We start from the raw sequence: 21813 nt of genomic DNA, 5'->3' as shown, positions 1-21813 counted from the left end.
TATCTCTTTGCCTCTTGCTGAGGTCTACAGCACATTTTTTTAATCAGTATTATTATTTCTTTAGGACCACTCAGAAAGATACTTGTAAAAGTAAATGGGATTAGATTGGAGGTCAGAATATGATTCTACCAGGTTTAAAGAATCATCCATAAACCTTAAAGATATTGTTTAGGGTCACTGAGGCGTGACCTATCACTTAGAATGTAGTAAGGCAGCAGACATGGCCAGCACAGTTACCTCTCTGGTGTTAACTGTAAGTTTACAACTGAGCAAGCCCACTGAGAAGTAATTGAAACCATTACCGACAATGCTATGGTAAAAATAAACTGACATAAACAGTTAGTAGCTGGACAGAATCTGCAGAGAGAGAAACATTTCAGGTGAATGGAGAAGACATGGTAAGCGTGGAAGATATTCTCTGTGGGCAGGGGAACTGGAGAAGTGGGAAAGACATAGAAACAACACGAGGAGCAGGAAAGGATGGGGGTAGAGTGAGGGGGAACAGAGAGGAGGAGATGCAGGGAGAGGGGATGTAAAGTGATGGAGTGAAACATTGAGCGTTGGAAACAGGGTGAGTGAGGGGGAATGAGTGCAGACGACATTGCATCATGAGACGACGGCCTTCTGTCACCTTGCTTCCTCCTGGTAAAGTTTGTTCACAAAATCTACAGGGAAATGAGTTGATCATCATGAACATGAACAACTGACTCAGTCTCTGGGTTTCCAAAATCAAATGACAGAGGAATACAGCAGCTTGGCTACTGTTGTCTTATGAATTATTTTCAGATGTACACAACTGCCTCTCTGTTTTCGTACTTGTTGTGTTGTTCCTTTCCGTGTCTTGTGGCACATCGGACAGCAACCTTGCTGTTTCTTTAGCATTTGTTTGTTTTTTATGAGGCTGAATTGTTAGCTCGATGCTCAACCCAGCACAGATGGAAAGCATGCAAGAAGCCGCTGGGATTCGAACCTGGGACCACTCTTCTCAAGGTCCATTGTAGATGCCACTTCTGCACTCACTACATTTTTAACTTCACACTTTTTTTTCTGCAGCGCAGAACTTCAAAGCTGAATTCCACATTGAAAAGAAGAGACAGCTGTGGTGATCAGCGTTGGCAGGACACCTTAGCTCCTGGACCCTGAAGGGAGTCAAAGGATACCCAATAACTGAAAGATGGTCAACACAAAGATGCGAGGAGGGAGAAAACTTTTAGGCATTAATCCACACTGAATCTGTGCAAGCAGAAGTATTAAACAAACAAGTTATATTTTTATACTAGAATGTATTACAGTTTCCAACTACCAGTTGATATTATTTTATTATTCTAGTAAGCAATGAGGAAATTATGTCATCTCTTGCACACCTCTATTTTAATTACTAAATTGGTGAATTAGTTGTCAAACTTTGAGAACTTTAAAATTCATGAATATCTGAAACTAAAAGCATTCCAGATGTGGAATTTAATACTGAATAAACCAATAAATATGCATCTGCCTTGAATAGAAACTGTAGATTGCCAATTGGATATGAATGGTTTGCTGGGCTGGCTTAAAGACCTGTTTTTGTCACTGTTAAAGGAAAAACCGTCTCATAGCTCACTGGAGGAGTACAACAAACCCCCTTCCTGGAAATCTTTGCTTTGCGACCTGCTGAATATTTCAGGAAATCTGTGATTGCAGAGAACAACATGGCAACAATACAGCTCCTCAAGCAGGATTGAGAAAGAAACAGGGGATCCAATGGGGATGACAGGAACAACAGGAACACATCTGGCAGAAAACAAATGCAAGGACTAAAAGATTGGTTTAACAGACAGAAAAGAAAAAAGATTAAACAGATACACAAGAGATTCTGCAGATGCTTGAGCAATACACACACAACACTGGAGGAACTCAGCAGGTCAGGCAGCATTCACGAAAGAAAATTAACAGTTGATGTTTTCCAGTCCTGATGAAGGTTCTGGGCCAAAACCTTGACTGTTCAATTCCCTCCCTAGATGCCGTCTGACCTGCTCGAGTATTCAAGCATTTTCTGTGTTGCTCAAGAAGATTAAACAGTTTTTTCATTTAACATTATTCAAAACAGTTAGCCACATTTAGGACTGACTCTCAGCACTCTGAATTACTCTCCATGAAAGGAAGCTAAGGGTCGTTGGGTACAACAGGAAATGGAATCGAGGCCAAGATCAGATCAGAGTCACACTGAAAGGCAGAGGACAATTGAGGAGCCATTGACCAACTGCTGCTTGTATTTTTTATGCTGATATAAATACAGAATTGTGTTTCTTGGGGAGGAAAAAATCGCAGAACATTCACACCCTGGCATTTATCCTTATGATGCTGAAGTCATGGGGCACACACTGTCAAAAAGCTAAAAGAAGTACAGTATATAAAATTATGAGAAGCTGTAGATAGAGTCTTTTTCCAGGGTAGAAATATCAAATACTAGAGGGCATAGCTTTAAAGTGAGAGGGGGAGAATTTCAAGTAGATATGCAAGGCAAGTTGTTTTACAGAGAGCTGATGGTGCCTGGAATGTGCTGCTAGAGGAAACGGTAGAAGTAGACACGAAAGTAACAGTGAAGAAACATTTAGATTGGGAACAGAGCAGACAGGGAACAAAAGGGCGTGTGCAGCAAGAAGGAACAGTCTGACTCTATAGTTGGCACAGACATGATGGGTCAAAAGGCCTCTTCCTATGTTGTATTTTCTATGTTCTAAACTGCAGTTATTTTCCTTGTGCATGGAGTAAGGGTTTAACTCCATACCATTCTACAAGTGCCGAGTCGATCTCCAACCCATTCAAAACCATATTCTTTCCCCTCAGACTCACTTCAGGTTCCAGCTCTCCTCTGCGCTTATAAATTGCCTTCTCTCCTGTTATGCCATCAATTATCTTGGTATCGTCAAGCTCTCCTATCGACTGGTGCCGTAACCATTGCCTCTCTTTGCCTTTGGCCTGTAAGAGGAGTGAGAAAATGAAAACAATTGAAATGCCGTCGATCTGTTTAACAATACATCTTAATTCCGCAACAAAATATATTTACTTTTAGTTCTAAATTAACTTTAAAAATGAATGTTCTTCCATATTCCACACTATAGGAAGGATGCGGTAGCAATAAAGAGAGTGCAAAAGAGGCTCACTTGGATGTTGCCTGAAATGGAGGGCTATAGTTATAAAGGGAGATTGTAGAGGCTGGATTTATTGTCACTGGAACATAGGAAACTGAGGATGAGGTTAGAAACATAGAAAACCTACAGCACAATACAGGCCCTTTGGCCCATAAAGCTGTGCCGAACATGTCCCTACCTTAGAGCTATCTAGGTTTACCCATAGCCCTCTTTCTAAGCTCCATGTAGCCATCCAGGAGTCTCTTAAAAGACCCTATTGTTTCTGCCTCCACCACCGCCGCCGGCAGCCCATTCCACACACTCACCACTCTCTGCGTAAAAATCTTACCCCTGACATCTCCTCTGTACCTACTTCCAAGCACCTTAAAACTATGCTCTCTCGTGCTAGACATTTCAGCCTGGGGAAAAGCCTCTGACTATCCACACAATCAATGCCTCTCATTATCTTGTACACCTCTATCAAGTCACCTCTCATTCTCTGTTGCTCCAAGGAGAAAAAGCCAAGTTCATTCAACCTATTTTCATAAGGTTATAGAAGTTTATAAAATTACAGTGGGCTAAGTTAGGATAGACACAGTATATTTTTCAGAGCAGAGAGGTCTAGAAATAGAGGCCACAAGCTGAAGGTGAGAAGAGAGAAATTAGAAGGACATCAGAGAGGCAAGTTTCTCACACAGAGTGGTGGTTACCTGGAATGAGCTGCCAGAGGAGGTGGAGGTGGCACTTTGTTTAAGATGTATTTGAATAAGTTTGGATAGGAAAGGCATAGGGGAATATAAACCAGATGCAGACACATGTGTGAGCGGAAATGAGGTGGGCTGCATGAGTCCGTGGGGAGAAAGGAACTGTCTACTTTTTGGGTAAAAACCCTGCAAAAGGACCTGAGGGGCAACAGACGGTGGTGCAAAATGGAGTGAACTGAGAGAAAGTGGTTAACACTTAAAAGATATTTGGATAAGTACATGGATAGGAGGGGTTTGGAGGGATGGCAATCAAGCACAGACAAATGGGACCACTTGGTAGGCACCATACTTGGCATGGATGAGTTAGACCAAGTTACAGATAGGACAATCTATAATAACCTTATGGATATAGTATCACAGGATAAACAAGCAATAACAGCTTGTTTAATAGATATAGCCATTCCAAACACACATACGTACTGAAATCAATGTGAAAAACACCAGAGATATGCTGAATTAAAAGAGGAAATTGAAAGACTATAGAACATGACAGGGTATATATTGCCCCAATAGTAATATCTACAACTAGTATTTTCCCAAAGTCACTACACAATGGCACTAGACAATTAGGCCTACGCAACAGAAAGTCACAATACTAAATAGCACTGGAATAGTCCGAAAGTCCCAAGCAATTGAAAAATGTACCTCAGATTATACCAGCTTGAGCTGAGAAAAAAATAGAAACACTAATAAGCTAATAAACCACAGGTCCCAACACACTAGACCACTGCTACAGTACGATAAGGCATGCCTATTGTTCCCTTCCGAGACTATAGTTTGACAAATCAGACCATTTAGCTGTACTCCTACTACCTGCATACAAACAGTGCCTAAAAAGCAAGGCTCCAGAGATCAAGACAACTAAGAGGTATTCACAGAAGGCGGAGGAATGGTTACAGGATTGTCTTGAGTCAGTAGACTGGGCCATGTTCAAGAACTCATCTGAGGACCTCAATCACTACACTGGGGTTTACCCCAATCAGAAGCCCTGGATGAACCAAGGGCGAAGTGGAGATTCTGGACCTGATCAGAATTATTGACAGATACTCGACGTCTGTGGCAGAGATTGAATGCCATAACTGCCTACAAAGTTAAATCTTGCAACACAGAGGACGGCAGAGCTTTGCTTCCAGATGAGTTCAATGCCTTCTATGCTTGCTGTGACCACCAGAACAGGGAAGAACCATCTTGTACCCCCACACCTCCTGGTGATCTTTTGGTCTCAGTATCTGAAGATTATGTGCAAGCTGTCTTCAAGAGAGTGAATCCAAGGAAAGTATCCAGTCCGCACAGAGTACCTGGCCGAGTACTGAAAACCTGTCCTGACCAACTGGTTGGTGTGTTCATGGATATCTCCAACCTCTCGCTCCAGCAGTGTGTGGTACCCAGCTGCTTCAAGCAGGCTTCAATCATACTGGTGTCCAAGAAGAGCGTGGTAGCCTGTTTCAATGACTATCACCCAATGGCACTTACATCCACAGTGATGACATGTTTTGGGAGGCTGGTGTTGAAGCCTATCAGTTGGGATTGGCAAAAACATCTCCTCCACAATCTCCATCAGCACAGGAACACCACAGGGATGTGTGCTTAGCCCCCTGCTTTACTCACTTTGCACCTATGACTGTGCAGCTAAGTACAGCTCCAACACCATACACAAGTTTGTGATAACACCACGGTTGTGTGCCTTATCAAAGGTGGTGATGATTCAGCATACAAGAGGAAAACTGAAAATAACAACAACCTCTCACTCAATGTCAGTAAAGCCAGGGAATTGATTGTCGACTTCGGGAGAGGGAAGCCAGGGTCCATGAGCCATTACTCATTGGAGGATCAATAGTGGAGAGGGTCAGTCAGTAACTTTAAATTCCCGGGTGTCCCTATCTCAGAGGGCCAGTCGTGGACCCATCATATAAATATAATTGCAAAGGAAGCATGACAGTGCCTCTACTTCCTCAGGAGTCTGCGGAGATTTGGCATGTCATCGAAAACCTAGGCAAACTTCTATAGATGTGTGGTGGAAAATGTGCTGACTGGTTGCATCACGGCTGGGTATGGGAACAACAATACCTTTGAGCAGAAAATCCCACAAAATATAATGGATTTGACCCAGTACATCAAAGGTAAAGCCGTCTCAACATCTACATTACTGTAAGAATGCAGCATCCATTATCAAGATCCTCACCACCCAGGCTATGCTCTTTTCTCACTGCTGCCATTAGGTAGAAGGTACAAGAGCCTCAGGACTCGCACCACCAGGTTCAAGAACAGTTACTTCCCTTCAGCCATCAGGCTCTTGAACAGAAGGGGATAACTACACTCACTCTGTTTCTGGTGTTCCCACAACTGATGGTCTCACTTTAAGTCTCTTTATCTTGTTATTTCATACTCATTATTTATTGTTATTTATTTATAATTGCATTAGCACAGTTTGTTGTCATTGATCCTGTTTACAGTTACTGTTCTATACATTTGCAAACATGCCTGCAGGAAAAAGAACCACAGGGTTTTACGTGGTGACATGTATGTACTCTGATAATAAATTTTTACTTTGTACCTTACTTTGTAATAGCTCCTTCCTTGCTATAAGTTCCACATTAATGGAGAGTTGTGCAGTGGTCAGATTATGTAACAGGAATGAATCTGGATAGGCATGAAGTCAAAAGTCGAAATGGAATATTAACAGTGACTGCCATACCTGCTGATGACGCATCATAAAATGGAAATGTCCATTGAGGTTCAGTCATCATGGGTTGAATAAAGATATCATCTGTGATCTGATAGTCATCACTGCTGTTTCAGTGACAAACAGTTTAGTGGAAATAGCAGCTGCAAACTTGTAAGGCAGGGTGCCCTCTAATAGGCTTCAGCCTCATGACTGGCTTCACTTGCTGAGTTCAATGTCACTTCAGGTGCAGTGGAAACAGAAAGTGGTGAGAGTGAGGAGCTGTTGCGTTTGTGTTCCCGGAAAGCATCAACCTCAACCTGCTTCAAATTAAAACAATCTGCTTCTCAGGTTAGACTGCAGTAATCTTGAAATATTTTGAAGATAATAGATTTTGCCTTTAAGCAAGTTCTGGGGTGCTGCTTTGGCAGTATAGGGCTAGTGTTAGCTGGGCTTGAAAGCAGCTTCTGTGTCCCTACGGCTTCTCATTACTTGGGTATAAGACCACTGAGCCCTACCCCTGTCCCTGTATTGCTTATTATTGCCACGTGTGCCAAGATACAGTGAAACATTGGTCTTACATGCTGTTTATAAAGAAACAAATCATTACACAGTGTATTGAGCTAGAATAAGGTAAAACATTAACAAAGCAGAATAAAGTGTAAAAGTTGCTGAAAAAGTGCAACGCAAGTACGTATAAAGTGCACAATCATAAAGCAGTGGATATGAGACAAACAGCCCACCTTACTGTACAGGAGATCCATTCAACAGTGGGACAGAAACTGTCCTTGAGTCTGGTGGTCTGACCTTTCAGGCTTTGTGTCTTCTGCCCAATGGGAGAGTGGTGAAGACAGAATGCCCGGGGTCGGTGGTTTCTTTGACTATGCTGGCTGCTTTACCGAGGCAGAGAGAAGCATAAACATTATCCAGAGAGGGAAGGCTGGTTCCAGCGATGTGCTGAGCTATGGCCACAATGCTGCAGTTCTTTGTGGTCATGTGCAAAGCAATTGGTATACCAAGCCACTATGCAGCCAGACAGAATGCTTTCTGTGTTCAATCGATAAAAATTGTTCAGAGTTGATGGGGACATGTTGAATTTCTTTAGCCTCCTGATGAAGTAGAAGTGTCGGTTTGCTTTCTTAGTCGTGAAATCGACATGGTTGGACCAGGACACAGTTTTGGTGATGTCCATACCTAGGAACTTGAAGCTCTCAACCTCAACACTGTTGATGTAGATAGGAGCATCTTTACCCTTGCTCACTAATGCTTACTTCAGGCAAATTCCCAGGCAACATACTTATCTGTGTGTTAATAATTGGCAGACAGCCAGTTCAGCTGTTTCGATCTGATTACTTCTGTGCTTCTAATTATTGATCAGAATTTTTCAAAGTGTACTCTATTTTTCTTAAAGAGATCACTAGAGTAAATCTTCAAAGCTGTTCCCACATTTTAAAAAATCCCTTTTTTCTCTATACTCTTTTGAGGGGAATGTAGTCAACCTCAACCTGACAAGAAGGAAGTTGGAATACCAGCACACAGATTTCAGGAACAGGAAATGTGCTAGTAGGAAAATCATGGGCTTGGGAAATTGCTGCCTTTCCACCAGCTCTGCACTGTACACTGGCTTCCTTTATCCTAAGGAAGTGAATTCTCCTACAGAAGACAGCAGAAAGAGCTGCCCCACACTCCTTACACTTCCTCAGTCTCCTTGGAGACATCTTTCAAAACCATGACCTCAACCAGCTAGAAGGAGAAGGACAGAAAAATCTTGGAATACCACACCTGGAAGTTGTCCTCAAGTCACACCAACCTGCATTGGAAATATATTACCTTTCTTCACCATCATCATCATCAGGTGCCATGCCCAGTTTGAGCTTTGACTGCCATGGCCCACACACTCCTGTTTCAGGTCAAGTGGATCAATTCATTGGTATTCATTTCCAGTTCTCTGGCTGCTGTCTCCGTCATCATTTGTCTTTGTCTTCCTCTTGCTTTCTTCCCTTCAATCTTTCCCATAATTACCTTGCATTCTAACTCTTCTTTCCTAATCACATGTTCAATGAAGTTACGTTGCCTTTTCATGATCTCATACATTATTTCTCTTTTTGTGTTTGTTCTGTTCATGACATCCTCGTTAGATATTCGTTTTGTCCATGATATTCTTTGCATCCTCCTCAAAAACCACATCTCTGCTGCTACAATTTGTTTCCTCATGTTACTAGATATTGTCCAACATTCTGAGCCATATAACAAAACTAGATAAACATAACATTTCAGTACCCTGAGGCGAGTTGTCAAGCCTAGTTTAGTATTGTCAGTATACTCTTCATTCTCGTAAAGGTGTCTTTTGCCATCCCTATTCTTCTTTTGATGTCCATGTTGCACCTGCCATCTGATGTCACCCAGCTTCCTAAGCAGCAAAAGTTCTGTATTTGTCTTATGCCTTCCTCGTTTATTCTCAGCCTACAGATAGGATCACTGGGTGAAAAATCCCTGGAAGACTTATTGTGGGGATACCCGCACCTGGTATCCCCACTGCAGCAGGTCAAGAAGGCAGCTCATAAGTACCTTCCCAGGGATGTTGAGGGATGAACAATTAAATAATGGCTCAACCTCTGAAGCTTATACCTCTTGAGTGCAGAACGAAAAAAATACTCCACTGCCTTTCTTCAACTTACTGATGTTCAGCTGGACAGAAACCACCATTTTCCACAGCTCAATTACACATTGCTAGGTGGCAATTATGGTGATTTCACTTGAAGACCACAGCATGTTTACTAAATGCTTCTTGGAGATTAAAGACATTCCTTTTCACCCTACAATACCATCAGATGTAGTGTGCAGATACAAAAAGAACAGGGGCATTGTAGAACAAACCACAGGCATCTCCAAATGCTTTGAATGTTGTGACTGATCAGGAGTGCAACACAGGTAGCTTATGTAATACTGGGTGTGTACTCCTTTAAGGGATGTTTCCAATTGCTCCATGGGTAGATATTGCAATGAGCCACAGGGTAGAATATTAGGGAGAACCTGTTTGCCTCTATTGGTAAGACTGCTGTGAGAATGGTCTTTAAAAATGCGAATTCTTTCCTAAATAAAGATATTTTGTTTCTTAGTTTCCATTACAAACTTTCTTCCAGTATCATAGAGATATAATGGGAGGTGGTGTCAGAAGTACTGGTTAATAGAATATGCTTAGAAGTAAAGAATTTACCAATACTAGTTCTAACTTCAAAATATTAAACAAGGAGCATTCTGACACTTTCTAAGCAGATCACTGCATTTTGGTGTATTTGACGTGCTTGCTTGTTAGCGATAAGAGGCAGCTTTCAGGTATTTTATCATAGCTGTATCTCACCATCTTATGTGACATGCCAGTGGGTCAGTTCCAACCTTGTGTCACACTCATCAAAGTTCCTACAACTGCTCAACTGTTGACCAGACATGGTCTTGTAGACACGCACGCACGCACACACACTCTCACTCTCTCTTTTCCTCACTTCACATTATACTTTTCCAGAAGAACATAACTTAATTCAGTTGAGTTCAGCATATTCTTATCAAGCACCATTTGTACCACAATTTACACAGACCGAATATGCTATCATACCGGACACATTGGGGGTGGTGGATCAAAGGTTCATCTGTGAAGTACGTCCTAATGCCTAATCTTAATGATCCCTAAAGAAACTTCAGGCCTCTTTTGTGTCATGATGAAAAACCATGCCACAGCAGCAAACAATAAACCCAAAAACACGATTATCTCATTTTTAAAATAGAAATTTTTCTGATCTGGATATCCAACCAAATAAACAAAATAGTGCGATCAAAATTCAGATCATGTTTGGGAGCTGAAAGGGTCAGTTTATTATTGATCCCCTATCGCTGTCTGAAGATTAGTTACTCTGTTTCCTTCTGATTTTATTCATTGGTTTTGAAGGGCAGGCACAGACCATTTGCTGATTATTTACAACTGCTGTAATTGCAGACACTTTGTCACACTGAAGGAAGATGAAAGCTGTGAAGGCCCTTCTGTATAGCTGGCTGAGCTTACCTGTAGACTGTCCAGGATAACTCGTATTGACTGCACCTGTCTCCACACAGCCCCAGAAAACCTCTCGTATGTAGCAGCATCATATTCACTCATATCAATTTCCTTTAACCTGCAATAGAGACAGAGAGTGTTATCCTTAGGCTTCTCAAGTGTGGAATGCAGGTTTTGTCTGAACTGATGAAGGAAACATATGGCAAATTTCACAATTCCACAGAGCCAAACCATCTAATTATTCTATTAATTTTCTGATATTTCTTCCTACTGAAAATGATGAGATTTAAATTATTGTTCAGGTGGGAATACAGCTAATTCTCTTTGCTGGTATCATTTCTGCAATTTAGTTGTATTTTTAGTCTCGTTCAGGATTTTTTGAAATAAACAGTACTGCAATACTAAACCAGGACTATTCCACCATTCCCCCCAGATTACGGCTGTTCAGCTTCTCAATTCCACTTGCCTACCTTTCTCTGTTGCTAATTTCTCACTAAACTGAGTTACATCAGTCTTGTTTTTCCCTTTTTCTTCGGCGGCTTAAGATATTGTATACAGTTGCTTGTTTGGAGGAGTGAACACGTGCTTTAACAAGTGATTGGGGCCTTTTGAAAACCTTTATTGGGCTTGAGATATTGTGATATTTTAGGCACTTGGCAAAAGCCTATAAAAAGAAGTGAGCTTTAAGCAGAGCAGCCATTGTTGGATGGAAAGAGTTAAGCGTGGAGATCTAAAAATGCAAACAACAGGAATTCTGCAGATGCTGGAAATTCAAGCAACACACATCAAAGTTGCTGGTGAACGCAGCAGGCCAGGCAGCATCTCTAGGAAGAGGTGCAGTCGACGTTTCAGGCCGAGACCCTTCATCAGGACTAACTGAAGGAAGAGTGAGTAAGAAATTTGAAAGTTGGAGGGGGAGGGGGAGATCCAAAATGATAGGAGAAGACAGGAGGGGGAGGGATGGAGCCAAGAGCTGGACAGGTGATTGACAAAAGGGATACGAGAGGCTCATGGGACAGGAGGTCCGGGAAGAAAGACAAGGGCGGGGGGGGGGAACCCAGAGGATGGGCAAGGGGTATATTCAGAGGGACAGAGGGAGAAAAAGGAGAGTGAGAGAAGGAATGTGTGTATAAAAATAAGTAACAGATGGGGTTCAAGGGGGAGGTGGGGCATTAGCGGAAGTTAGAGAAGTCGATGTTCATGCCATCAGGTTGGAGGCTACCCAGACGGAATATAAGGTGTTGTTCCTCCAACCTGAGTGTGGCTTCATCTTTACAGTAGAGGAGGCCGTGGATAGACATGTCAGAATGGGAATGGGATGTGGAATTAAAATGTGTGGCCACTGGGAGATCCTACTTTCTTTGGCGGACAGAGCGTAGGTGTTCAGCAAAGCGGTCTCCCGGTCTGCGTCGGGTCTCGCCAATATATAAAAGGCCACATCGGGAGCACCGGACGCAGTATATCACCCCAGCCGACTCACAGGTGAAGTGTCGCCTCACCTGGAAGGACTGTTTGGGGCCCTGAATGGTGGTAAGGGAGGAAGTGTAAGGGCATGTGTAGCACTTGTTCTGCTTACACGGATAAGTGCCAGGAGGGAGATCAGTGGGGAGGGATAGGGGGGACGAATGGACAAGGGAGTCGCATAGGGAGCAATCCCTGCGGAAAGCGGGGGGGGGGGAGAGATGTGCTTAGTGGTGGGATCCCATTGGAGGTGGCAGAAGTTACGGAGAATAATATGTTGGACCCGGAGGCTGGTGGGGTGGTAGGTGAGGACCAGGGGAACCCTATTCCTAGTGGGGTGGCGGGAGGATGGAGTGAGAGCAGATGTACGTGAAATGGGGGAGATGCGTTTAAGAACAGAGTTGATAATCGAGGAAGGGAAGCCCCTTTCTTTAAAAAAGGAGGACATCTCCCTCGTCCTAGAATGAAAAGTCTCATCCTGAGAGCAGATGCGGCGGAGACGGAGGAATTGCGAGAAGGGGATGGCGTTTTTGCAGGAGACAGGGTGAGAAGAGGAATAGTCCAGATAGCTGTGAGAGTCAGTAGGCTTATAGTAGACATCAGTGGATAAGCTGTCTCCAGAGAGAGACAGAAAGATCTAGAAAGGGGAGGGAGGTGTCAGAAATGGACCAGGTAAACTTGAGGGCAGGATGAAAGTTGAAGGCAAAGTTAATAAAGTCAACGAGTTCTGCATGCGTGCAGGAAGCAGCGCCAATGCAGTCGTCGATGTAGCGAAGGAAAAGTGGAGGACAGATACCAGAACAGGCACGGAACATAGATTGTTCCACAAAGCCAACAAAAAGGCAGGCATAGCTAGGGCCCATACGGGTGCCCATAGCTACACCTTTAGATTGGAGGAAGTGGGAGGAGCCAAAGGAGAAATTATTAAGAGTAAGAACTAATTCCGCTAGATGGAGCAGAGTGGTGGTAGAGGGGAACTGATTAGGTCTGGAATCCAAAAAGAAGCGTAGAGCTTTGAGACCTTCCTGATGGGGGATGGAAGTATATAGGGACTGGATATCCATGGTGAAAATAAAGCGGTGGGGGCCAGGGAACTTAAAATCATCGAAAAGTTTAAGAGCGTGAGAAGTGTCACGAACATAGGTAAGAAGGGATTGAACAAGGGGGGATAAAACCGTGTCAAGGTATGCAGAAACGAGTTCGGTGGGGCAGGAGCAAGCTGAGACAATAGGTCGGCCAGGACAGGCAGGTTTGTGGATCTTGGGTAGGAGGTAGAAACGGGAAGTGCGAGGTGTGGGAACTATAAGGTTGGTAGCAGTGGATGGGAGATGCCCTGAGCGGATAAAGTCAGTGATGGTGTGGGAGACAATGGCCTGGTGCTCCTTAGTGGGGTCACGATCGAGGGGTAAATAAGAGGAGGTATCCGCGAGTTGTCGCTGTGCCTCAGCAAGGTAGAGGTCAATACGCCAGACTACAACAGCACCCCACTTATCGGCGGGTTTAATAATAAGGTTAGGATTAGTGCGGAGGGAGTGGAGAGCAGAGCGTTCCGAAGGAGTGAGGTTGGAATGGGAACAAGGTGTGGTGAAGTCAAGATGGTTGATGTCCCATCAGCAGTTAGCGATAAAGAGATCCAGAGCAGGCAGAAGACCAGAGAGGGGTGTCCATGAAGAAGAGGAGGGTTGAAGACGGGAGAAGGGGTCATCGGTGGGGGTGGAAGAGTCCTTGCCGAAGAAGTAGGCTCGGAGATGGAGGTGGCGGAAGAAGAGTTCCGCATCATGGCAAATGCGGAACTCGCTGAGGTGTGGGTGAAGGGGGACAAAGGTGAGCCCCTTACTGAGGACAGAGCGTTCTGCCTCCGACAGTTGAAGGTCGGAGTGGATGGTAAAGACCCAGCACGGATGAGAGCTGGGATTGAGGGGGAGGGGGGAGGCTGGGGGTGTCAATGGAGAGGAGAGGGTTGGGGTGAGAGGAAGATGGAGCCTCTGAGGGCCCAGGAGCTGACGATGGGATCTGAGGAAGACGGGGTTGCAGAGTGGTGGTGGGGGAAGGGGAGACGGGAGTCACAACAGCAGCATGTAAAGACCCGGCCTGGAGTTCAAGGCTGGAGTTGCAGTTGGTGGTTGTGCAATCACTTTGAATGTCTCCATGGTCGTTGCTGGAGTCCGGGTTTTGAATATGCCCTGAGGAGTTGGAGCCGGCGAGATCAATGGCAGAGGCAATCTGAAGTTCATGCCTGCTAGTTTCATGGCCAGCAGCCTCTGGAGTCCGTAGATGTAGGATCTTGCGATCTTCGCCTAACATGACAAAAAAATGGTAATTGCAGGCGTGAATTCGACGGAGGATGAAATAAAGAGTGGAGATCTTGAGGCTTCAGTGAGGAGTGGTGAAGGCTGTTTCTGGTAAGTTTTTTTTCTTTCTCTTTTAGTGCCTATTAGAGTAGGGACAATGCTTCCAAGGTCAGTGGTGTGTTTTCATGTCAGATGTGGGAATTCTGGGAGACCTCTAGTGTCCCTGATAAATATATCTGCATGAAGTGCATCCAGCGGCAGCTCCTTACAAACTGTGTTAGGAAACTGGAGTTGCAGCTGAATGACCCATGACTGATACGGGAGAATGAGGAGGTGATAGTTAGGAGCTGCAGGGAGGCAATCACCCTGAAGTTGAAGGAGGCAGACAACTGGGTGACTGTCAGAAGAGGGAGAGAGAATAGGCAGTCAGTGCACAGTACCCCTGTGGCCATTCCTTTCAACAACAGGTATACCATTTTTTATACTGTTCATGGGGGTGGGGGCTTAACAGAGGAAAGCCACAGTGACCGGGTCTCTGGTACTAAGCCTGGCTCTGTGGCTCTGAAGGGAAGGAGGAAGAAGAGGAGTGTAGTGATGATAGGGGATTCAATAATCAGGGGAGCTATAAATGGGAGATTCTGTGGACATCCTGGATGGTATTTGCCTCCCAGGTGCCAGGGTCAGGGACTTTCCATAGCATTCTAAAGGGGGAGGGTGAGCAACAGACGTTCTGAGACATATAGGTACTAATGACATAGATTAAAAAAAAGGATGAGGTCCTGAAGATAGAATATAAGGAGCTAGGTAGGAAGCTGAAAAATAGGACCTCAAGGATGGTAATCACTGGATTGCTGCCTGTGCCACGTGCCAGCGAGGCAAAGAATAGAGTGATTTGGCAGATGAATGTGTGGCTGAAGAATTGGTGCAGGGACAGGGTTCAGATTTGTGGATCTCTTCTGGAAAAGGAATGACCTGTACAAAAAGGACGGATTGCACCTGAACTCGATTAAGGATAGTCAACATGGCTTTGTGAGGGGCAGTCATGCCTCACAAGTCGGACTGAATTATTTGAGGATATGAGCAGTGCATACTGTGTTTATGGATTTTAGTAAAGTGTTTGATAAGGTTCCCTATGGTAGGCTCATTTAGAATGCTAGGAGGCTTGGGATCCAGTGTAATTTGCCTTTGTGGACACAGAATTGGCTTGCCCATAGAATACAGAGGGTGATTGTAGATAGAGCATATTCTGCTTGGAGGTCAGTGACTAGTGATGTTCCAGAGGGATCTGCCTGAGACCCCTGCTCTTTGTTATTTTTTTAATAAACAACTTGGCTGAGGAAGTGGGTTAGTAAGTTTGCAGATGACATGAAGTTTGATGGAGTTGAGGATAGTAAAGAAGTTTGGGAACCGAACTGAAGAGATGAAGAGTTGGCTCACAAATAGAGAAAGTTTGGAGACAGTGTGAGAGGGAGGATAGGCAGGTGATAGAGAAGGTATACGCTCAGACTGATGGTTTGAGATGTGTCTATTTTAATGCAAGAAGCACCATGAACAAAGTGGTTGAGCTTAGAGCATGGATCAGTACTTGGAGCTATCATGTTGTGGCCATTATGGAAACTAGGATGGCTTAGAGGCAGGAATGGTTACTTAAGTGTGCCAGGCTTTAGATGTTTCAGAAAGGACAGGGAGGGAGGTAAAAGAGGTGGGGGCATGGCACTGCTGATCAGAGATAATGTCACAGTTGCAGAAAAGGAGGAAGTCATGGAGGGATTGTCTACTGAGTCTCTGTGGGTGGAAGTTAGAAACAGGAAGGGGTCAGTAACTCTACTGGGTGTTTTTTATAGACCACCCAATAGTAACAGGTCATCGAGGAGCAGATAGAGACAGATTCTGGAAAGGTGTAATAATAACAGGGTTGTCCCCCTCTTCCACGGACCGTGCCTTTCAAATTTGGAAAACTAATGGTATATCACGGTTTTTGGATTTATTTTTAGATGGCTCCCTTATGTCTTCTGAACAATTATCTAACAAATATAACTTACCAAGAATACATTTTTTTAGACATCTCCAAGTTAGAAATTTCTTAAGTACTATACTCTCTTCCTTTCCGACGTTACCTCCTACATATATTTTAGATACTATAATTAACCTTAACCCATGTCAGAAAGGTGTAACGGCTATTATTTATAATACTATCATGAAACTTAGGAAAGCTCCATTCGATAAGATTAGGTCAGATTGGGAAAAGGAATTGGGCTTTATTATCTCGGCGGATGACTGGGCGCATATTTTACAACTAGTCAATACTTCCTCTATCTGTTCCAAACATTCCCTAATTCAATTTAAAGTTGTTCATAGAGCACATATGTCTAAAGATAAATTAGCTCATTTTTATTCTCATATTAACCCTCTTTGTGACTGATGTCATGAGGAGATAGCCTCCTTAACTCATACGTTTTGGTCCTGTCCTACTTTGGAAACCTTTTGGAAAGACATTTTTAATATTATTTCAAAGGTATTGAATATAGATATTTCTCCCCATCCTATTACTGCTATCTTTGGATTACCTAAAATTTCCAGTAATCTTTCCCCTTCAGCCCGTAGAATGATTGCATTTCTTACTTTAATGGCGAAAAGATGTATTTTACAACATTGGAAGGAGATTAATGCCCCAACTACGTTCTTTTGGTTTTCTCAGACAATACTATGTTTAAATTTGGAGAAAATCAGAAGTAATCTTTATGATACCTCAGTTAAATTTGAACAGACCTGGAGACCTTTTATTCAACATTTTCATTTAATGTAATTTTTTTTCTCTTTGCCCATATTTACATTCCCTTCTTGATTTTTTTAAAACTGTTTTTAATGGAGGTCGGGTTTGAGGACGTGATTGTTTTAAGTTGTTTAAGTCTACTTGATACCTAGTTAGCCCATTGCTTTGCTTTGCTTTTTAGATTAGTTGCATGGTAATTTTTTTTTGGGTTTTTTCTTCTCTTTACTGATATGTATGGAAAATTAGTATACTATTATATTACCTTGTTATTTTATATCTAAACTGCACTGTGTGTACTAACTTTTTTTTGTGTATTAATATCTCTTGCAAATTTATATTGCAACAGTGTATTAGTGTCTACATGGTTTACTTTTTGTGTACTAATTTAATAAAAAGATTTAAAAAGAAAAGAATAATAACAGGGTTGTCATGGTGGGAGATTTTAATTTCCCAAGTATTGATTGGCATCTCCCTCCCTAGAGTGAGGGGTTTAGATGGGGTGGAGTTTGTTGGTGTGTTCAGAAAGGTTTCCTGACACAATATGTAGATAAACCTACAAGAGGAGAGGCTGTACTTGATCTGGAATTGGGAAATGAACCTGGTCAGGTGTCAGGTCTTTCCAGTGGGAGAACATTTTGGAGACAGTGATTACAATTCTACCTCCTTTACCATTGCATTGGAGAGGGATAGGAATAGACAAGTTAGGGAAGCTAAAAACACAAACACAAGGAAATCTGCAGATGCTGGAATTTCAAACATATTAAGGCATCCGTTAATCTTGCAAGACCATGGATCTGCACCTGGAAAGTCTTCACAGTTGCCCATGCTGCAAGTCTCCCCTCTCCATGACACTGATGTTGTCCAAGGGAAGGGCAAGGGCTGATACAGCTTGGCACCAGTGTCGTCGCAGAGCACTGTGTGGTTAAGTGCCTTGCTCAAGGACACAACACGCTGCCTCAGCTGGGGATTGAACTCACGACCTTCAGATCGCTAGTCCAATGCCTTAACCACTTGGCCCAATTTCAAACAACACACATAAAAATTGCTGGTAAACACAGCAAGCCAGGTAGCATCTACAGGAAGAGGTACAGTCAACGTTTCGGGCCGAGACCCTTCATCAGGACTAACTGAAGGAAGATGAAACTGAAAGAAGAGATAGTAAGAGATTAAGTTAGGGAAGCATTTAATTGGAGTAAGGTGAAATATGAACCAATCAGGCAGGAACTTGGAAGCATAAATTAGGAACAGATGTTCTCAAGGAAACGTACAGCAGAAATGTGGCAAATGTTCAGGGGATATTAGCATGGTGTTCTGCATAGGTTTGTTCCAATGAAACGGAAAGGATGGTAGGATACAGGAACCATGGTGTACAAAGGCTGTTGAAAATCTAATCAAGAGGAAAAGAAAAGCTTATGAAAGGTTCAAAAAACTAGGTAATGATAGAGTTCTAGAAAACTATAAGGCCAGCAGGAAGGAGCTTAAGAATGAAAGTAGGAGAGCCAGAAGGAGTTATGAGAAGGCCTTGGCAAGCAGGATTAAGGAAAACCCCAAGGGATTTTATAAGTATGTGAAGAGCAAGAGGATAAGACGTGAGAGAATAGGACCAATCAAGTGTCACAGTGGAAAAGTGTGTGTGGAACTGGAGGAGATAGCAGAGGTACTTACTTTGCTTCAGTATTCACTACAGAAAAGGATCATGGCTATTGTAGGGATGACTTGCAGCGGATTGAAAAGCTTGAGCATATAGAGATTAAGAAAGAGGATGTGCTGGAGCTTTTGGAAAGCATCAAGTTGGATAAGTCACCGGGACCAGATGAGATGTACCCCAGTCAACTGTGGGAGGCGAGGAAGGAGATTGCTGAGCCTCTGGTAATAATCTCTGCATCATTAATGGGGACGGGAGAGGTTCCTGAGGATTGCAAGTTATTCCCTTATTCAAGAAAAGGAGTAGAGGTAGCCCAGGAAATTATAGACCAGTGAGTCTTACTTCAGTGGTTCGTAACTTGATGGAAAAAACCCCGAGAGGCAGGATTTATGAACATTTGGAGAGGCATAATATGATTAAGAATAGTCAGCATGGCTTTATCAAAGGCAGGTCGTATCTTACGAGCTTAATTGAATTATTTGAGGATGTGACTAAATATGTTGATGAAGGTAGAGCAGTAGATGTAGTGTATATGGATTTCAGCAAGATATTTGATAAGGTACCCCATGCAAGGCTTATTGAGAAAATAAGGAAACATGGGATCCATGGAGACCTTGCTTTGTGGATCCAGAATTGTATTGTCCACAGAAGGCAAAGAGTGGTTGTAAATGGGTCATATTCAACATGGGGATTGGTGACCAGTGGTGTGCCTCAGGGACCTGTTCTGGGACCCCTACTCTGATGGCAGAATATAGTATTATTGGTAAGACTCTTGGCAGTGTGGAGGATCAGAGGGATCTTGGGGTCCGAGTCTATAGGACACTCAAAGCTGCTGCGCAGTTTGACTCTGTGGTTAAGAAGGCGTACAGTGCATTGTCCTTCATCAACAGTGGGATTGAGTTCAAGAGCCGAGAGGTAATGTTACAGCTATATAGGACCCTGGTCAGACCCCATCTGGAGTACTGTGCTCAGTTGATTACCTGACTGGCAGACCACAGTACGTGTGCTTGCAACACTGTGTGTCTGACAGAGTGATCAGTAGCACTAGGACCCCACAGGGGACTGTCTTGTCTCCCTTTCTCTTCACCATTTACACCTCGGACTTCAACTACTGCACAGAGTCTTGTCATCTTCAGAAGTTTTCGGATGACTCTGCCACAGTTGGATGCATCAGCAAGGGAGATGAGGCTCAGTACAGGGCTCCAGTAGGAAACTTTGTCACATGGTGTGAGCAGAATTATCTGCAGCTTAATGTGAAAAAGACTAAGGATCTGGTGGTAGATCTGAGGAGAGCTAAGGTACCGGTGACCCCTGTTTCCATCCAGGGGGTCAGTGTGGACATGGTGGAGGATTACAAATACCTGGGGATACGAAGAACACTGAGGCTGTCTACAAGAAGGGTCAGAGCCGTCTTTATTTCCTGAGGAGACTGAGGTCCTTTAACATCTGCTGGACGATGCTGAGGATGTTCTATGAGTCTGTGGTGGCCAGTGCTATCATGTTTGCTGTTGTGTGCTGGGACAGCAGGCTGAGGGTAGCAGACACCAAAAGAATCAACAAACTCATTTGTAAGGCCAGTGATGTTGTGCAGATGGAACTGGACTCTCTCATGGTGGTGTCTGAAAAGAGGATGCTGTCTAAGTTGCATGCCATCTTGGTCAATGTCTCCCATCTACTACATGATGTACTGGGTGGGCACAGGAGTGCATTCAGCCAGAGACTCATTCCACCGAGATGCAGCACAGAGTGTCATTGGAAGTCATTCCTGCCTGTGGCCATCAAACTTTACAACTCCTCCCTTGGAGGGTCAGACACCCTGAGCCAATAGGCTGGTCCTGGACTTATTTCATAATTTACTGGCATAATTTACATATTACTATTTAACTATTTATGGTTCTATTATTATTTATTATTTATGGTGCAACTGTAATGAAAACCAATTTCCCCCAGGATCAATAAAGTATGACTATGACTATGACTATGAGTTCTGGTCACCTCACTACAGGAAGGATGTGAAAACTATAGAAAGGGTGCAGAGGAGATTTACAAGGATGTTGCCTGGATTGGGGAGCATGTTTTATGAGAATTGTTTGAGTGAACTTGGCCTTTTGTCCTTGGAGTGGTGGAGGATGAGAGGTGACCTGATAGAGGTTATAAGATGATGAGAGGCATTGATCGTGTGGATAGTCAGAGGCTTTTTCCCAGGGCTGAATTGGCTAACACGAGAGGGCATAGTTTTAAGGTACTTGGAAGTAGGTACCGAGGAGATGTCAGGAGTAAGTTTTTTTACGCAGAGAGTGGTGAGTGCGTGGAATGGGCTGCCAGCGACAGTGGTGGAGGCGGATACAATAGGGTCTTTTAAGAGGCCCTTCGATAGGTACAAGGAGCTTAGAAAAATAGAAGACTATGGGTAACCCTAGGTAATTTCTAAAGTAAATACATGTTTGGCATAGCACTGTGGGCTGAAGGGCCTGTATTGTGCTGAAGGTTTTCTATGTTTCTATAGGTTACAACAGGAATGCAGAGGTGGACTGAGAAGTGGATGAAAGAGTTCAACTAGGAAAAGGGTAAACTGATCCACTTTGGAAGGTTAAAATTGAAGGCAGAATTCAGAGTTAATGGCAGGATGCTTACCAGAGGGATCTTGGGGTCCACATCTATAGATCCCTCAAAGTTGCTGAGAAAGTTGATAGGGTTGTTAAGGGCATATGATGTGTAGGCCTTCATTAGTTGGGGATTGAGTTCAAGTGCTGTGAGGTAATGTTGCAGCTCTAATAAAGCCTGGTTAGTCCATATTTGGAGTATTGTATTTAATTATGGTTGCCTCTGTGGAAGTTGTAGTGGGGAAAGAGTTAAAGACAGTGTAGTCAAGCGAGACCACAGAAGACACCTTTGCCTTCTACAGATGAAATAGGCTGGGGTGACTGGGGCAGTGTGTACTCAAGCTGAATGAGTGAGGCCGCTGTAGTGAGACTTTTCCAGAAAGGTGCCAGAGACACACGAGATAAGAGTAACAGAAGGATACGAAACATACCAACAACTAAGGGTCTACTGTCTTG

General features: G+C 43.5%; 1 protein-coding gene across 3 annotated transcripts in view; it reads right to left on the bottom strand.

Moving 5' to 3' along the window:
- Positions 1-21813, bottom strand: part of vwa8 (von Willebrand factor A domain containing 8) — a 481708-nt gene that overhangs the window by 44140 nt on the left and 415755 nt on the right. For 2 of the 3 annotated variants that reach the window (XM_072260837.1, XM_072260836.1), the window contains exons 40-41: positions 10594-10702; positions 2833-2958 (exon numbers count right to left, since the gene is read on the bottom strand). In XM_072260837.1, the coding sequence (XP_072116938.1) occupies positions 2833-2958; positions 10594-10702 (235 nt within the window). Of the gene's footprint in view, positions 1-2832; positions 2959-10593; positions 10703-14281; positions 14343-21813 lie in introns of those variants that run through there. The other variant, XM_072260838.1, reaches the window with a different exon arrangement.

This window comes from Mobula birostris, chromosome 6 (assembly GCF_030028105.1).
Source record: "Mobula birostris isolate sMobBir1 chromosome 6, sMobBir1.hap1, whole genome shotgun sequence".
Lineage (NCBI taxonomy): Eukaryota > Metazoa > Chordata > Chondrichthyes > Myliobatiformes > Myliobatidae > Mobula > Mobula birostris.
Note: the sequence above shows the minus strand (reverse complement) of the source record. Positions and strands in the feature narration are given on the sequence as shown.